The 15,414-nt window shown below is 37.4% G+C and overlaps 3 protein-coding genes across 4 annotated transcripts; 2 read left to right on the forward strand and 1 right to left on the reverse strand.

The window, feature by feature from the left end:
* Positions 1 to 782: 782 nt before the first annotated feature.
* LOC145913150 (transmembrane epididymal protein 1-like) lies at positions 783 to 5,291 on the forward strand. The gene is made up of 7 exons (XM_083000705.1): positions 783 to 943; positions 1,548 to 1,671; positions 2,044 to 2,220; positions 2,420 to 2,551; positions 2,693 to 2,866; positions 4,382 to 4,503; positions 4,883 to 5,291. Exons 1-7 carry the CDS (start codon positions 783 to 785, stop codon positions 4,938 to 4,940), a joined length of 948 nt encoding a protein of 315 aa, XP_082856831.1. The 3' UTR covers positions 4,941 to 5,291.
* A 672-nt stretch (positions 5,292 to 5,963) lies between these two features.
* On the forward strand, positions 5,964 to 8,141 carry LOC145914771 (phospholipid scramblase 2-like). The gene is made up of 9 exons (XM_083002611.1): positions 5,964 to 6,341; positions 6,542 to 6,653; positions 6,730 to 6,789; positions 6,987 to 7,048; positions 7,194 to 7,327; positions 7,474 to 7,578; positions 7,659 to 7,798; positions 7,854 to 7,912; positions 8,000 to 8,141. The coding sequence occupies exons 1-9, from the start codon at positions 6,324 to 6,326 to the stop codon at positions 8,024 to 8,026; spliced, it is 717 nt and encodes a 238-aa protein (XP_082858737.1). The 5' UTR covers positions 5,964 to 6,323; the 3' UTR covers positions 8,027 to 8,141.
* Positions 8,142 to 8,461: 320 nt separating this feature from the next.
* LOC145914770 (phospholipid scramblase 2-like) lies at positions 8,462 to 13,114 on the reverse strand. 2 transcript variants are annotated; one of them, XM_083002609.1, is made up of 9 exons: positions 13,030 to 13,114; positions 12,745 to 12,874; positions 12,481 to 12,558; positions 12,085 to 12,161; positions 10,615 to 10,745; positions 10,332 to 10,558; positions 10,137 to 10,195; positions 9,503 to 9,544; positions 8,462 to 8,877 (listed from the first exon to the last, which is right to left on the reverse strand). In XM_083002609.1, the coding sequence occupies exons 1-8, from the start codon at positions 13,033 to 13,035 to the stop codon at positions 9,509 to 9,511; spliced, it is 744 nt and encodes a 247-aa protein (XP_082858735.1). In that variant the 5' UTR covers positions 13,036 to 13,114; the 3' UTR covers positions 8,462 to 8,877; positions 9,503 to 9,508. The 2 variants fall into 2 exon arrangements, with proteins under 2 accessions (XP_082858735.1, XP_082858736.1); XM_083002610.1 differs by lacking the exon at positions 9,503 to 9,544.
* Between the last annotated feature and the right edge of the window lie 2,300 nt (positions 13,115 to 15,414).

Here is a 15,414-nt window from a genome sequence, read left to right on the forward strand (position 1 = left end):
GAAGACAGTCAGGATTCTGTGGTTAGCTTGTAGCGATCAAAAATCTTTCTCGTAGATTCCAGTACAAAAACGTTGGCGCCGGTTTGTGAATAATAGAAACAAAACCGGTTTGTGTTTGTAAGCACGTAGGCCTCACATATGGTTAATGATTGTTGACTCAACGTTATATTAGCGATTAAATATAGATTTACTGTAAGGTGCAAAAGCGGCAAAACATAACCCACAAAGCAGGTGAATTCGTGTGAATAAAGACAATGTTGACGTGTGGTTTCGTGTGGGTGGAAATAAAATCTAAACAATAATTTGAAAAGTTCCGTGTGGTGAGAAAAGCGTTGAAAGTTCCACCGGCGAGTCGACGTATTTACTTTGCACGGACACTCGCCCATACAAACCCCTCATACACGGACAAGTCGCCTTTTTAGTTCGCGTTTGTCAAAAGAGCGATCATTTCTTGGCAACTGCTTTACATGAGAATGTTACATGAGTTTGGAGCAGCTAAAAGTAAGGCTTGTATGTCCTCGGCACGTGTCAGATAACCGGGTTTCCGTGGCACGTGTCAGTTAGGGCATGACACATGGAAGACAAAAAATAAACAAAAATAACTTCCAAGTACGATGAATTTGTGAAGAGGAAATAATCGTTTAAATTAAATAAATGATCGTATTTAGTGCAGTTTACTTTGACATGCATATTTATTTGTAGGATAATATTTCTTTCAAAGTTGGCAGTAGCGCATGACACCACTGTGCAGCGTGTAATAGTTTGGTAAGTGTTACATCACAATGGGTACATGGGAAGGTCACATCTCGCCCGGCGTAGCGTTTTATTCGTTCGGAATCGTCTTCTGCTTCCAATATGCGAGGGAATATCTCCTTCAAGGTCGAAAGTTTCACAAATGCCAGGAGAAGAAGGTCAAGGGCAAGTTGGGAACAGTTTATGTCAAGTGAGAAGCAGCGTTGTTGTGGCAACACACTATTAGTTGACGGAGTTCAATGCCTACAATGACCAGGAGACGGTATTGTTGTCGCCCTGATAAATGGTTCATTGCAATCATGATCAACTCAATATTATAGCGAAACTAACGTGCTGGTCTGGGTATCAGTGATGATGGAAACCCCAACATTGCGCAACTCCGTTCCACCAGATAGAAATATGTTTGTGTTTCAGTTACGCATGACTGATAACTTCTCGCACTGTGGCTTTCAAAAAACGTGACGTCACTACTTGAACTTTTATTCACATCCCGTGAAAATGTGGCGACCGTGACAGGGTTGGGTTGGAAAATTTGCTCGGTTTTATCAGCAGTGGAAATTCTTTTTCCGAGCGAATCCAAAATGCAAATATAAAAAAACAAACGTTTGATGAAAACAAATAAGTTTCCAAAAACACAACAGGAATTTCGTTTAGTTACAAATCTTTTATGACTGCATAATTTTCAATGGAAAAATCGCTAAACCAATCATGAATGAATCAGTTGTTGATGCAAACAAGTGACACACGTTAATTTACGAAGGCGGAGTGGCTTAACTTGGACTGTTTTGTTTCAGAATAAAGAGGTTTCCTGTCGATGCTTTTCTTAAAATTCTTTATGGATTTGGAGCTGCTATGGCGGAATTGTTTTACCCACCAGGAACCAACAAGTTGTACATGGTGGACTCGGACGGTGGTTGGGTGAGAACTTATTTGACATCAGAATTAAACGGAGGCGCTTTTGTCAATAATGGTCAACCCGACAACATTCCATTCAAGTTAAACCCACGAACATAACGAAATTTTAGAAGTTTCAACAGTTTTCAGAGAGGTCAGGTATGAACAAATACTCGGCAACAATTTTATCTCATCCAACACTCAGTAGTTCCATAAATAGATTGCTACGTGCACTGCGCAGAATTCGCTGAAGAAACTTTTAATGTCAGGAAGCACAAATGTTTTACGTGAAATAAACACATGTTTGCAATATTACGGCTTTTTTTGCACATATAAACACATGATATCCCATAGTTTTCTTTACTTCGTTAAACCGCCACCGTACATGGTTTCCAGGTATTCCTGAATGAATGGCAACACTTTACAATGTACATGTCATTTGCTATAAGTGGAGTGATCGACATTGTGAGTCAAAAAGTCATGAAGAAAAGGGTTATTTCATTGGAGAAGGCGGCGGTCGCCGTGGCTTTCTACATAACAGCGATCCTTCTGTTCTACCACAGACACGGCAAGGTAAATACAATTCCAGTCAAAGCACTGACTAATCCAAACTGACATGTTTCTCGGTTGGGAACGTGTAGATAAAACAACATAAATGTTCACATAAGTCATAGCCCACATGGAAAACGTGGGAGGGTTGCGTTGCCATGACGACCAAGCCCTAATGACGCGCAGTTTAAACTTAAACTTATCGCCGTCATGTTTTGCAAAGCACGAGCTTGAGCTGGAAGCACACGAACTCTTGCTGTACGCCAGCCTAATGATGTGTGCGGTACTGACTATGGAGGTGTGGAGGCCATTCGACAGACGGCTTATGTGGGCTCATACAGTGCTGGTAATGCAGGTATATCGTTGGAGTGGTTTGGTATTCGAACGGTTGCTTTATGAGATGTGAAAAATTGCAACACTTCCTCTTCTTTACCATAGTATGTATTGTAACGAAGGTTAATGAGGTCAATGTATCTTACAAGCACTCACTTTGTAGTTGGGAAGCTGGCTCTTCCACCTCGCCTTCATCCTGTTCCCATCCAAGGGACACGAGTGGGATCCTGATGACATGATGAATCAGATGGTTCTTCCCATATTCTTCTGCTGGCACATCTTCCTCAACATTACAGTGCTCTCTCTTATCTTCCTATCCCAGTATCTTTATATCAAGGTATTAATTATAATTATTTATAAATGTTCGGCCCACACGCACGCGTAGATTTTGTGCAAACCGATTATACAATTTTTTTGTCCCGACATTTTCAATCGATACTGAAGCCTCACTTAGGAAGTTGCCGAACCGAATACTCGGATTTACCTGAATAGTACACTATCATATTCGACCGAATCCGAATATTAAGAGCAAATCCTCCACGCAATCTGTCAAATATAACAATGGCGCTTGGAATCGTGCATTGTGGTTTCTCACGAAGATTGGACGAAACTAACGTTCCGCAATAATAAGAAAACCCGTGGTGAAACCATACAGAGAATATATAAACTTTTTTGCAGCAAAACAAGCGTTGTAACGAATAGTGTCGTCATATTCGGATACGTTTCGGATATTGACTGAAGGTATTGCGCCGAATCCGAATCTCAATTTACCGCGTCATCACGATAACCTTTGGCGTACTTCTCCCCGTGAGCTATCAGGGTTAAACAAACAAATGACAAAATATAAACGGTTTATTACATCTCGGCGCGTATGGCATTGTTTGGTGTCCAACAATCATGGAACGCTTTGGAGACGTTGTGTAAATAACTAAATAACAATGCACGTATTCCAGGTCAAGAAGTTACCCAATCATTCTTATGGAAGTTTTACGTTTAGGCTGCAAAAAAAGGTAATGCGATCAATTTAAAGTTTGAGAACAATTTTCCTCTAAACCCACACGCTTAACAGAGGGGAAACGAACAAAGGTTTAACAAAGGAATTAAGCCTTCTACGTTTATCGTTGTTTTGTGACGTCACTTGTGTACGTGACAGTCCAATGTCACGTGATTGCATGTCGCTTATTGACTCCAAATATTTGTAAGAGTCACATGACAACAATAGGTTGATGAGATAACGTGTAAATGTTGCGAAATACAGTCATGGTTTGCGAGTTTCAAAAACGCCTAATGATTATGTTTTACTTGGACATTATTAAGCACGTCAGATCCGCTTTATGCTCCACCGAGCATTGGTAGACATTATAGGCTTGTATAAACCATACCCGTTTAACAAGAAGTTAACGCATCCCATGCATATAATGCAGAGTTGTTTGGAACAATATTTCCAACCGTAGTCACCATCGCACTTTAGTGGCGCCAGAAAACTCGCATCTCTCGTCCCACGTGTAAAAATGTAACCACGCCTTTGCACACACGCGCACATAAAGTTGATACAGTGAGTAATCGAGGCCAACTTAATGTTCAAATATTTGCTCAGTGCAAACGTGACAAGCCTTCGGCTCTGCCCAGAGTTAACTCAACCCACGTGACATGCCCTACCCACGTGACACGACTTTTGCACATAAAAAAATTGATTATATTAAACCTCCAGGTCAAGTGATCTTTTCCGATTCGGTTGATTGGCAACACTGATTCTGCCTTAAAATAAGACGACTTTGTGACATAATACATTAAGTAAGCAGTTTTGGCAATAGGACAAATTATTGAGCGAAAAAAAACTTTTATATCACAGTTTGAAAAAAAACAAATATACCGCACATTGGAAAGTTCAGAAATGCAGTTTTGCAAATCACAAGATTCAAGCGACGAGATGGATCTAGAAAGCTCTCTAGTGACACCCAGTATACCATGCAGGTAATTATTCTCAATCATTTTTGTTGCAACACAGATTTTGTCTTACCTTATCTACAGAGATTAAGTTTGCAATTGACATATGTAAATGCCTAGTATAATATTTACTTAAATAATATGATGGCAAAACAAACAAAATTATATTTTGTAAAACAAGCATGTTTGTAGAAAAATGTAAATTTTCCTCAATAAAAACAAGCATACATTCCGTTAAACCAATCTATAATAAACACACTGGACTGTGGAAACAAAATGCACAGATTAAAAACAAATAGTTTGTACCTTCTATGTTTTATAATATGAACTTTCATCTGGTTGCTTCTGACTTTCACAACAGAACTTGATCAACCCCAGTTTGTTTAATACTGATTGTATTTCACAGACAGGAAAAAAATGAAACATCACCATTTCTGTCAGGACAAGAAACCAGTTACACATGATGGCCATACAAAGCATGTCTTCAAACTTAAATGTCTTCTAAAAAATAAAGTGTTTTAGTACAACTATGCAAGTCACAATGTAATCTTTGGGGTTTACAAACTTGACAAAATTATTTTCTAATGCAAAAAGGCAGGGACATTGAAAACTCATTCACAAAATGCAGTATTATGCTATGTAAAATGTTGATTTTCTTTAGTGGGATTTTTGAAATTTGGCTTTTCAAACATGCAAATGCATTCTATCATAATATGTATGTGACATGTAAATAGTCAGTCAACACCCTGTATCACTGACCTAACTGAAAACAAAAGTTGTACCAACTGCACATAATGTAGAATGTGTATATATTACCCTAGTGTACATGTATATGCAAGCACAATAATGCAAGTATTTTTATTTGATGTGTGGAATTGTGGGGAGATTATGTGAAGTCTGTATATCAGTTTCAAATCCAAAAAATCCAGTCCCCATTGATAGACATTGGTTACAGACAAATAATTTTAGTTCAATTGCCCAGAGTGTAGTTAAGGCACAAACACTCTTTTTCTTATGAGTTTGCTTCTTTTAATTTATTTTCAGGAAAACCTACCTACATTTTTAAACAAGAATGTCTGTTCACGATTAAAAATGCTGCATGCAGGCCAATTACAAATAGTTTGACATACATGCGCAGACAAGAGGTCCCCATAGGTCTAATCTCAAAACTATAAAAAACATTAGACATGAACCATTTTGTATCTATACACCTCATGAGCATGGTTTCCGTCATTAACACGTCTCAGTACTTACATTAAATTACTTTGTGGATGTGACAGTAAAGTGGCAGACGTTTACATACACATGTACATCTCACACACATGTACATCAACGAATGTATTCTTATATTACATTTATTTTCCCAACATAGTTAGTTTAAATGCAGCAATTGAGTGCGCACAACGCGTTCAAATTTAAAACCTGGAAACTTAAATTCAAGTTGAAGTCTTCAAGATTCTTTCCCGCCAAGCATGTAATGTGGATGAGTGAATTTGAATTATTGCACTTCAAAAATGGGAAGATACTTTTACACCGGGTCAATCTGTGCGAATGTTAACGCTACGATTTCGTGTAGTATTTCAACTCAAATTTATAAACAAAAATAACAGGCTGTGGCCCTGTTCACGCCTAATCATTAAAATTCGCACAGGTTTCTGTTTTACTGTTTTACATACTTATATGTGGATCAAGTTTGGAAAAAACTTTGTGACCCGGTGTAGTAGTATTTTCCTCAAAAATGCTCCAGCTGTGAATTCCCCTTTTGCGATCGTGACAACACGCACGAAAAGAATGTGAAAATAATTTGGCGTAAACAATGTTACTTTACTTGCTGTAGGAATAAGGAAATGGAACATCAAACAAAGGTTTCCTTTTAAATACTTTTATTTATATACTATATAAATTTTGAAAATCGTTTGTTTGTTTCCATATGTTTACAAACTATTGGGCATTGCATATTTCTTCAATTTGTGTTGTCCCTTGCCCATATTTGGGTTATGGTTTTATTGATGCTATCACTTTTATTCACTTTTGCCAAGATGTTTTTGCAATGAATTGCTTTTAGGTTGTGGTCGACCAGCCTGGGTCTCTTCCAGCGCATGACCAAATTGTATCAGAAGATTTTATTTCAATATTTAATGCTGAACAACAAATACAACTACATAGAAGACAGTACGGTACTATTTGCAACGGAAGCTTTATTTTCTGTTTTATTCAACAACATTATTCGATAAAGACTAAATTTTGACACAGGTTCGCACACATATGAGATAAAAAACCAACATGACCAGTGGCTTTTTTATGGGACAGAAGGTAATTTTATGAATATGATCTGAAGGTTTTTAAATTCTGCCACTTTTTGTCTGGCCAGTTTCCCTTTAAGTCGCTTTTGTTTCAAAATTGGTTGTTTCTTATCATTCCAGTGTAGCAGTGTTATATGGCTAAAACTAATTATGTAAAATAAATTAGGAGCCTAAATTAAAAAGCCTCCTATTGTTTATTTTTTCTAGGTTTGCAAATGATTGAAAATCAATGGGAGCACCATGTTTCATTTCATGGACATGACAGAAATGTTAGAAATACATTAGCACATTTATTTTTGCTTTAATAAGCTGTTGCAAGTTTAGTAACATTACTTGAAACAAAAATTAAATAATTTCAAAATACACCAGTGTAAGATTTCCATGGGCTCTTCATAAGTGGAGTTTTTTGTGCAGGTAAAGTTTATTGTGTGCCGCCCTCTTACATGGACAAGAGGTTGTTGTGTTTGTTCAGGGGAGGGCGGATGTTGTCAGATCAACATATCCGTGTGCACACCAGATTTCTCAACACTTGGAACCATCTCACAGCTGTAAGTTATCACTTATTGTCAGAATATTTCAACAAAACTAATTACAACATTTGAATTGTAGAAAAGAAGTTTAGCAAAAATTTTAAATTAAAAAAAAATCAGTTGTATTTTTCACCCATGCAACTGACAATATTATATTTATACAGAAAGACAAACTGCAGTCGTCAATATGAGATTAAAGACGCAAACAAACAGAGAAAGTTTATTGTTAAAGGGCCTTGTTGTGTTGTAAAGGGTGGGGGTGTAAATAGGTGAGAATGTATCTTGTGATTGATATTACGTAAGTTTCTTTAACATTTCAAAGTCATTTAGTGATTATTTTACATTTTAGGGATTTTCCCTTTGAAATAGTGACAAGATCCCATGGAGCAACTCATGGAACCCAAGATCAAGTTGTTGGACAAGTAATCAAATGTTACAGTGGCTTTCAGCTGGAGGCTTATGGCACAGGAACCAATTTTAAAATAAACTGTAAGAAATTTATTTTGTAACTATGTAACAAAATTTAATGGTTGACCTATTTTAGTCCCAAGAACTGCAGATTCAAAAATGAAGGTGGCATTAATTGGAATTGCTGTTCTCTTTGTAAGTACAGCAATGATGTTTGACGAAACCATGTTTGTGTTAAACTTGATGAATAAATTGTTTACCAAATATTTCTTTGATTTTTAGGATTGCTTCTTTTATCGCCGAAGTTAAAACTTACCTTTTTCTGAATGGACCACCAAAACATTACCTAACATACTTTATTGCATTTATGCAGTTACTTGTTACTGCAATAATTTTATTTGGGTAGGATTCTTTGCTATATTGCCGAGTTATCGTTGTTACTCGATCAAATTTTTGCTCTAGCATTTTCTTTACTTGCACTCCATTGTTTTGCTGAAAATTGTACTTTGCCAGATTTGTGAAGCAAAGATTTGGCCTAAACTATTTTGACTGTGATTTGCACGTAGAAGTTTTATTCTGTGTACATCTGCAACAATGTTAATAAATCATGTATAAACAATATTTGTTACAATACTTTGGATGTCACCGTCCGGATACAAACAAAGCACAGTAGTTTTAAACCAAATAATATGAAAATATACACACTTGTTAGAAAAGTTAAATATACAAGTTTTTGCAAATCAAAAATCACACAATCAGTAACTTTATTCATAACAATTAATATTGAGTAATGTGAAATTAACTGCAACCAACCCCGCTTAAACTACACTATGATATTCCATGAATTTACAAACAAGCTGAACCGCATAACAATTCAAAACAGTGATGGGGAATGTCTTGCATGAAAACCTCTGAACCATCCAATAAATGATAGTTTTTTTCCAAATTTTGGATTTACAGAATAGCTGCAAAAGTGTGTCAATTGTTTTGCAACAAGTGATGAAATGTCGAGTTATACACTTGCAATATATACTAACAATGTGATGCAATATATAAACAATGACAATGAAACTTCAGCAACAGATGTTGTTGATCCAAAAAAATTTACTTTCTTCAGGTGAACCAAATTATTGTTGATTTTGCTCAAAAAACATCATGTCCTATAAAGAAAGCAAGAATTATTACTTTATAGTCAGAACATTAAAACAACATGTATTGATCCATTTAAATACTATTGACCAAGTGCAAATTTGTGGACAATTAATGGAATACATGCATTATTACCCAGTTCAAATTTCACTTAGCGTCAAGTAAACCATCTGAGTTTAGCCAAAGTTGATATTTTACATATATCCAATTCATGGAAAGTTTGTGATTTAATGAAATTCTGTGACAAGTTTTTTTTGTTATTCTTGGGCTAAAGCACACAAACAAACTACCAAAAGCTAAACTACCAACTACTACCCACAAACCACATCAACCTTGTAACACTGAACTATGAACATTTAATACATTGATTAATTTTCCCTGGTGGGCCGCCAACAACCTCTATGTGAATATAATGGTAGAGGTATCACAACTACAAATATTTTTCTGGGCCTGATGTAAAACATGTATACAGTAAGTAGATATACGTGAGATCGTACACTACAGGAAAAGGCTACATTTGTTTTCCTCATGCATAACTAAGGAAATTGGAATACTTTTAATTATTAGCTGATCATCTACCGTTACATACAAATTAAACCATGCAAGACAAACAGTGGCTACAAATTCAGATTTTACATTTTGTTATTCTTGGTTTTGATTCTCAAAGAACATCATGTCCTAAAAAGTATCCAAGTTAATTTAAATGCATCGTTGGTTTTCCATTCAAAGTTAACGTAAAATATTTTTTACTGTCTATATATTTGTATTCCATATATAAGCTAAAAAAATAAACTTTTGATAATGGTTTGTAGAATTGGTCAGATACAAAACTGTGGTAAAATACCAAATACACATTAGCAGGAGAGGAAAACTTCCATCAATGATAATACAGCGCAAATATTTACAAAATACGTGACCCCGGTCATGGGTCAACTATGTCTGGGGGCTGGGGATCTTTCAACCTGGCCCAGAAGTTTGCATAGATTTATGAGAAACACTGTTATGTAGTTAAACAGACATTCGGGAAAGTTTTTTCAGTTACAGCTTTTAAACTAAAATTAATGCAAATAAATCAGTTTATGAAGCTTTGTAAACACTTTGTAAGCCCATAGGCAAAGCTTGATCCATTGCCCGTCGGACCATATTTTAACATTTTTTGCCCTATAGTTGCTTGAAATAGAAAGTTTCTTAAGATGAAATAGATTGTTCAAATGCGTTGGTCAGATCTCTGCAGTTAAACAAATAGTTCAAAGCATCTGAGTGAACTCACAATGAGGAATGTGGCTCCAAGAAGGACTGCCTTCATCTTCACGTCCAAATCCAGAGGGACTAATTAAAATAAAAACAACAAAAATCAAACCGCTAGATGGCGCATCAGAGTAGAAAGAAGTTCAGCATCCAGATTACTAAACTTTTATGGTACGCGTCGTCATAACGACAATCCACCAATGGCATGCGAGCTTACATGTTACAGAGAAATTGGTGGCATCTGTGAACATTTCCTTGACCAATCCCGACCACTGTTTGGTGATGCGACCTATTGGTTGCTCAGTGGCGCCTTTAGTGAAGATTTCGAACGGGAAATCGCACGTACAGCAGGGGCCAGAGCAGACACAGCAAGGACCCTTGATAGTGAAAATCTCAGAATCGTTGGCGTCGCGTATTGAATAGTATGGAATCCAACAAGATTGCCTGCATAGTAAATATATTAGTTTAGTCAACACCTCATCAGAATTATTCCCACATACATTTGTCGGATGCTTCCAATCTTTGTCCCGACTGGAGACTCGATATCAATGACGAACGCACAGCAGTCAGCGTTGGCGCACCAGCAACATCCTGCACAGCACTGGAAAGGTCTGTTCACTCTGATCACCTCCTACACAATAACTTTCAGAGGTGAAAAACGTAGTTGGGTAATTTCAATACGTATTAAAGTTTTAGGATAAATTTCAATACAATATTGACAAACATTAAACGCCCCTGCTACTGTTCCACTCAACACTTGGTACATTTGTATGCTGGCACGCCCTTTCCGATGGAAACCTATAGCGGTGTTTGCGCGGTATCGATGACGGTAGTGGGAACACGGTCCATTGACGTTTGACCTCCACAAGGTCACAACTGTCAGCATTTCACCAATGGTTCAGGTCTGATAAATTACCAAACCAAATAATAACAAGCAAGTCGTGGGTGTGGAAAAACCTGATAATAATTCACACAAGAATGATCACGGCTACAGCGTGACGTTATAAACAGATCGTTCACGTGACCCTGCCACGAGTTTCGCCGGAAAACCATCGACCCAAATAGCCTTAATTACAAGTTCTCAATCACAACAAATTTCACTAAAATAGTCACGTCTGCTGTTACTTCACCAAAGTCAAACGGGGACTACATAGAGAGCTGTGAAAAGGTGATTGTCATGAGGGTTTATGAACAGAAGTTGGATTTGACTGAGTCGTGAAAGCAATAGCACGGTTACCTATACTGATGTGACAGTTATTACGACTTACACAAGTTGGTTAATGATTGCTTTCATGTTTTTCAACAAACACTCGAATTGATGAATGCCTATTATGCCGTCACTGTCTGAACATGAAGCGAAATGTTTAACGACAATTTCACTAAAGGTTTTCATCGAAGCAAGAAAACGAAAATGCCGGTTTACCTTTAAAGCTGTTGCGCACGCTTTCCGCGTACATTAGTGTTTCGTCATAAATATTTTACATTTTCAACAACACAGTGTTTTGATGCCACACAAGGCTTTTCAACAACTTTCTTTACTTCGCACTGGGTGGTGGAAGTCAACAGATGCGGAAGCAGATGGAAACAAAACCGAAAGTACAACAACAATCTACTGCCGTCAACCTGCTTTGGACAAATGAGCTGTAATATCAACAACAAACCAACCTTCAGACACAATTAAAACACAGACGTTCCTCTTAATGTTTTACAAGGGGCAACCTAAAGTTGCAGTGATGCATGACCACGACACACAGGAAGTAATTTGATGGAATAACCGACAGACGATGTGTCAAAAAGATCTGGCTAAATTTAGAATAACTGCAACAATGACTCGCCACCAATCCTGGGCGCATTATTTCAACCCAATCTTCAAGATTAATTTTAACCTTTGCGCCTGTTTCATCATCTGGTAACATTTTCATGCAACTTGAATTAATTGATAACAAAACAAATTTAAATCACCGACTCACCCTTCCAGAATTATCAGTGATATGCATCAGGAAACCGCGCTGATTCCCGCAGCAAATCCGCATGCATAGCTCAGACTCTACATAATTAATAACAAAACTAAATGAAATGTGTCCTCTACACACAAGGGTCGTATTGGTAGTTAAAGAAGTTGTTTACTGTACATATCAACATACTTGCGCAAACGAGCTTGAACTTGCCAGTTTAAAACCACTTGGTTATTAATTTTGTACTAGACTGAAATAATTGGTTGTAACAATTCATGTTTATTGCGCCCATAAATTATTCAGCATAAGTGAGGTGTTTAGATTTCAAAGTTGTTGCGCAACAAAGTGCTCAGCAGGGCCCGGCAACCTCCATTGTGAGGTGTTTGCTTAAGCAGGGCTTGGTAATCTTACCTTCGTGAGCGAAGTAGCATTGTTGTCCAACGCTGTTTTTCAAAGCGTAACGGTTCTTCGTCTCAATATCCGTTATAGCTGCAACGTATGTTGCAATAAAAAATTAAGCTTATGCTAGGGTCGGTTGCATAACGGCAGTCGATCGAGTAATAGATTTTTTACCATGGCAAGCTTGGGAGGTTATTCTACAAATTATCCATTTACATTAACATTTGTCAATTATACAAGCAATTTATTAGGGCCCCTTTTTTTCGAAAGTGTCACCTTCAAACAATTCAACTTGCTGGTGTATGAGGACTTGGTCAAGTTGTGTCAAATATTCCAAACCCGGTGGACAACCAGGAATCGTTTCTGGCATTGCCATCCATTGAGGTTGGTTTACAACTGCTGGTTGCTGAGCAAGAAAATCTTATTGCACAACGTATAAATGAAACACAATTTCTCAATCAATGCCATTTAAATAACTCGAAACAACAACCGGTTTTGGCGTAAAATTGTTCGTAAACATTTGCAACTTCGACGAAAATGTGACATAAAAATACAACGAACCTGCATGTCTTCGAAATTGGTTTGAAAATCGGTATAAAAAATCACACAGTTTAAATAACAGTGACTGTAATCAAGTACACAAAAATATTAATTTATCACCAATTCAAAATAATTGTCGGTTATGACGTAATACTGGTATTGTTCAATCACAAGCACCTACTGCAGCAACTGCAGCCAAACGACCTCCCAGCTAAATATCAACGCATTAAACAGTCAGCACGTGCTGGTTGGTTGATATAATGACGCAAGCAAAATATCGTTTCCTGCGTTCTGAGCAACTGACAACATGACCAATGCGTGGGTTTAACTTCCCTAAACCAGAAGTTAATAAAAACGTTCCAATCAATCGTTAAGCCATCTCTACGAAGGCGAATCTTCAAAATCTCCAACCCGACAAAAAAAACTTGAAAAAAACAGTGCACCAAACTTTACCACTTAATCATATGCAAACATGTTTACATATTTTGAGTTTGAAATGCGTTTCTACAGTTAGAATTATAAAAGCCGACATCCACACGCCACTGTGTAAGTTTAAAGTTCTTGCATCGTCCTAACACTGGCTTCCTCAGGTGTGTTAATCAGAGCGAACAAAGCTGCGACGCCCAAGGCGTTTTCATCACCAAAGCAGGCAGATGTATTGGTGGTCAATCAAGCGTTACGTTTCACGTGACTTATCCGTTGAATTTCGGGAAGCGTGACGACGTGTTGCCATGGAAACACGTTTCGCTAAATACCGATGACTCTTGCCCCACTAAGATGAATTCTCCGGCGCATTGTGTGCGAACAATGGCACGCATTGGATTCGTTACACACTCGAAAGTGAGATGATGTCATAATGTTAAAGAACAAAACTGTTTATCACACTTATAAATTCTTTTATCTATTTGTTTACAAAATAAAGGAGATTTTACGTCATCATGACTCGCCTTTGAAATCTTCAAAAATCTGCACTTATTCATTTACCAAAATGTTGCACAACGCATGTAAACGTCACAAATGAAACAAACTGCAGATATTAGGCGATGTTGGCAGTCTGGTGAAAGAGAATATGTGATGTGTTGGGAACATATATTAGAAACTTACGCACGCAACAAAAATCATTGACACGGTCAAGAAAAACTATGTAGTTTTCTACTGCCACCACGTGGCAAAATTGACACATTTTATTTCCGCTAAATGGATCTCCAGAGTTAAGCCCAACAGTGTTTAGCCCAACTTAATCCACATATAAGCTTGTGTAGCATAGAAATCTGTGCCTGCCTATATTAACGCCATACTTTCGTGTAGTATTCCAATTCAATTGTATAAAAATAACATGTGGTTTCCCTGTTTACAGCTAACCATTAAAATTTGCACATATTTCCATTATACATAGACTTATATGCGAATCAAGTTTGGGAAAACTATGTGACCCGGTGTAGTTGTATTTCCCAAAATCGGGCATCGGGAAGTAGAAAAAGTTGGTCGGAATTCTTGCCAAGGATAACCAGGGTTCGAATCCTGGTCCTGGCTGCAAATAATTTATGTAAAACCGCGTCGCGAGAAACATGCAAACGACGGAGATTAAAACGCCATTCATCGATTTTACGCCAAACTCGGGTATTGACGTCATGAAACGAATTCGAGAATAATCCGAGCCCAGAGACAATGGAAACAAGGATGTAATATCGCTTGCATCTGTGGATGAAACGGCGTCGCGATCCGTTCGATAATACGACGTCCTCTTTACCAGCTGGAACTAATGCAAACAGAGATATCAAATGAACGTTTAATAATCCGCCGACTTATTGAAGCTCTTATCCCGCAGTTTTCCATTCCACTCGACGATGTTTGGCTCCGGCTTTCTAAAACAATGTAGTTTCGTCACAAGTCATTGTCACGGGAAAAAACATTTAGAACTAGTTAGCGATTGCTAGGTTTGCAAACCAGTGAGGATTAAGATAATTTCTTTAAATATCGCGAACAGTTTGTTGTAATATTGACATAGTTTCATAAAATCGCGGTCAGGTGACGTCACAATCGAATACTCACGGGTGCATGTCATCAATAAGCAATTTAGAAATTCGCTTGGGATTCAGGCGTATGGTCGGTTTCACTTCTATATTGATCGATGGAGGAATCATGTCGCAACAAACAAGTTCAGTTTCACTTGCTGTGGAAAACTTCACGTAAAACCTCGGCACCGACGAAATATTGAATTTACAGCGAGTTTACTTCAATGTTAATGTTGGTACATGACGTCACCAAAATATTACACATCAAAAATTTATTTAACAATTAATATTCAACCACTGTCTTCTAATTGCAATTTAGGCCGATGCAATATTGGTCTCTTTAACATAGCTTTAATGCATTTGGGACATTCTTACTATCTGACATGAAAAA

This window comes from Ascidia mentula, chromosome 9 (genome assembly GCF_947561715.1).
Source record: "Ascidia mentula chromosome 9, kaAscMent1.1, whole genome shotgun sequence".
NCBI lineage: Eukaryota > Metazoa > Chordata > Ascidiacea > Phlebobranchia > Ascidiidae > Ascidia > Ascidia mentula.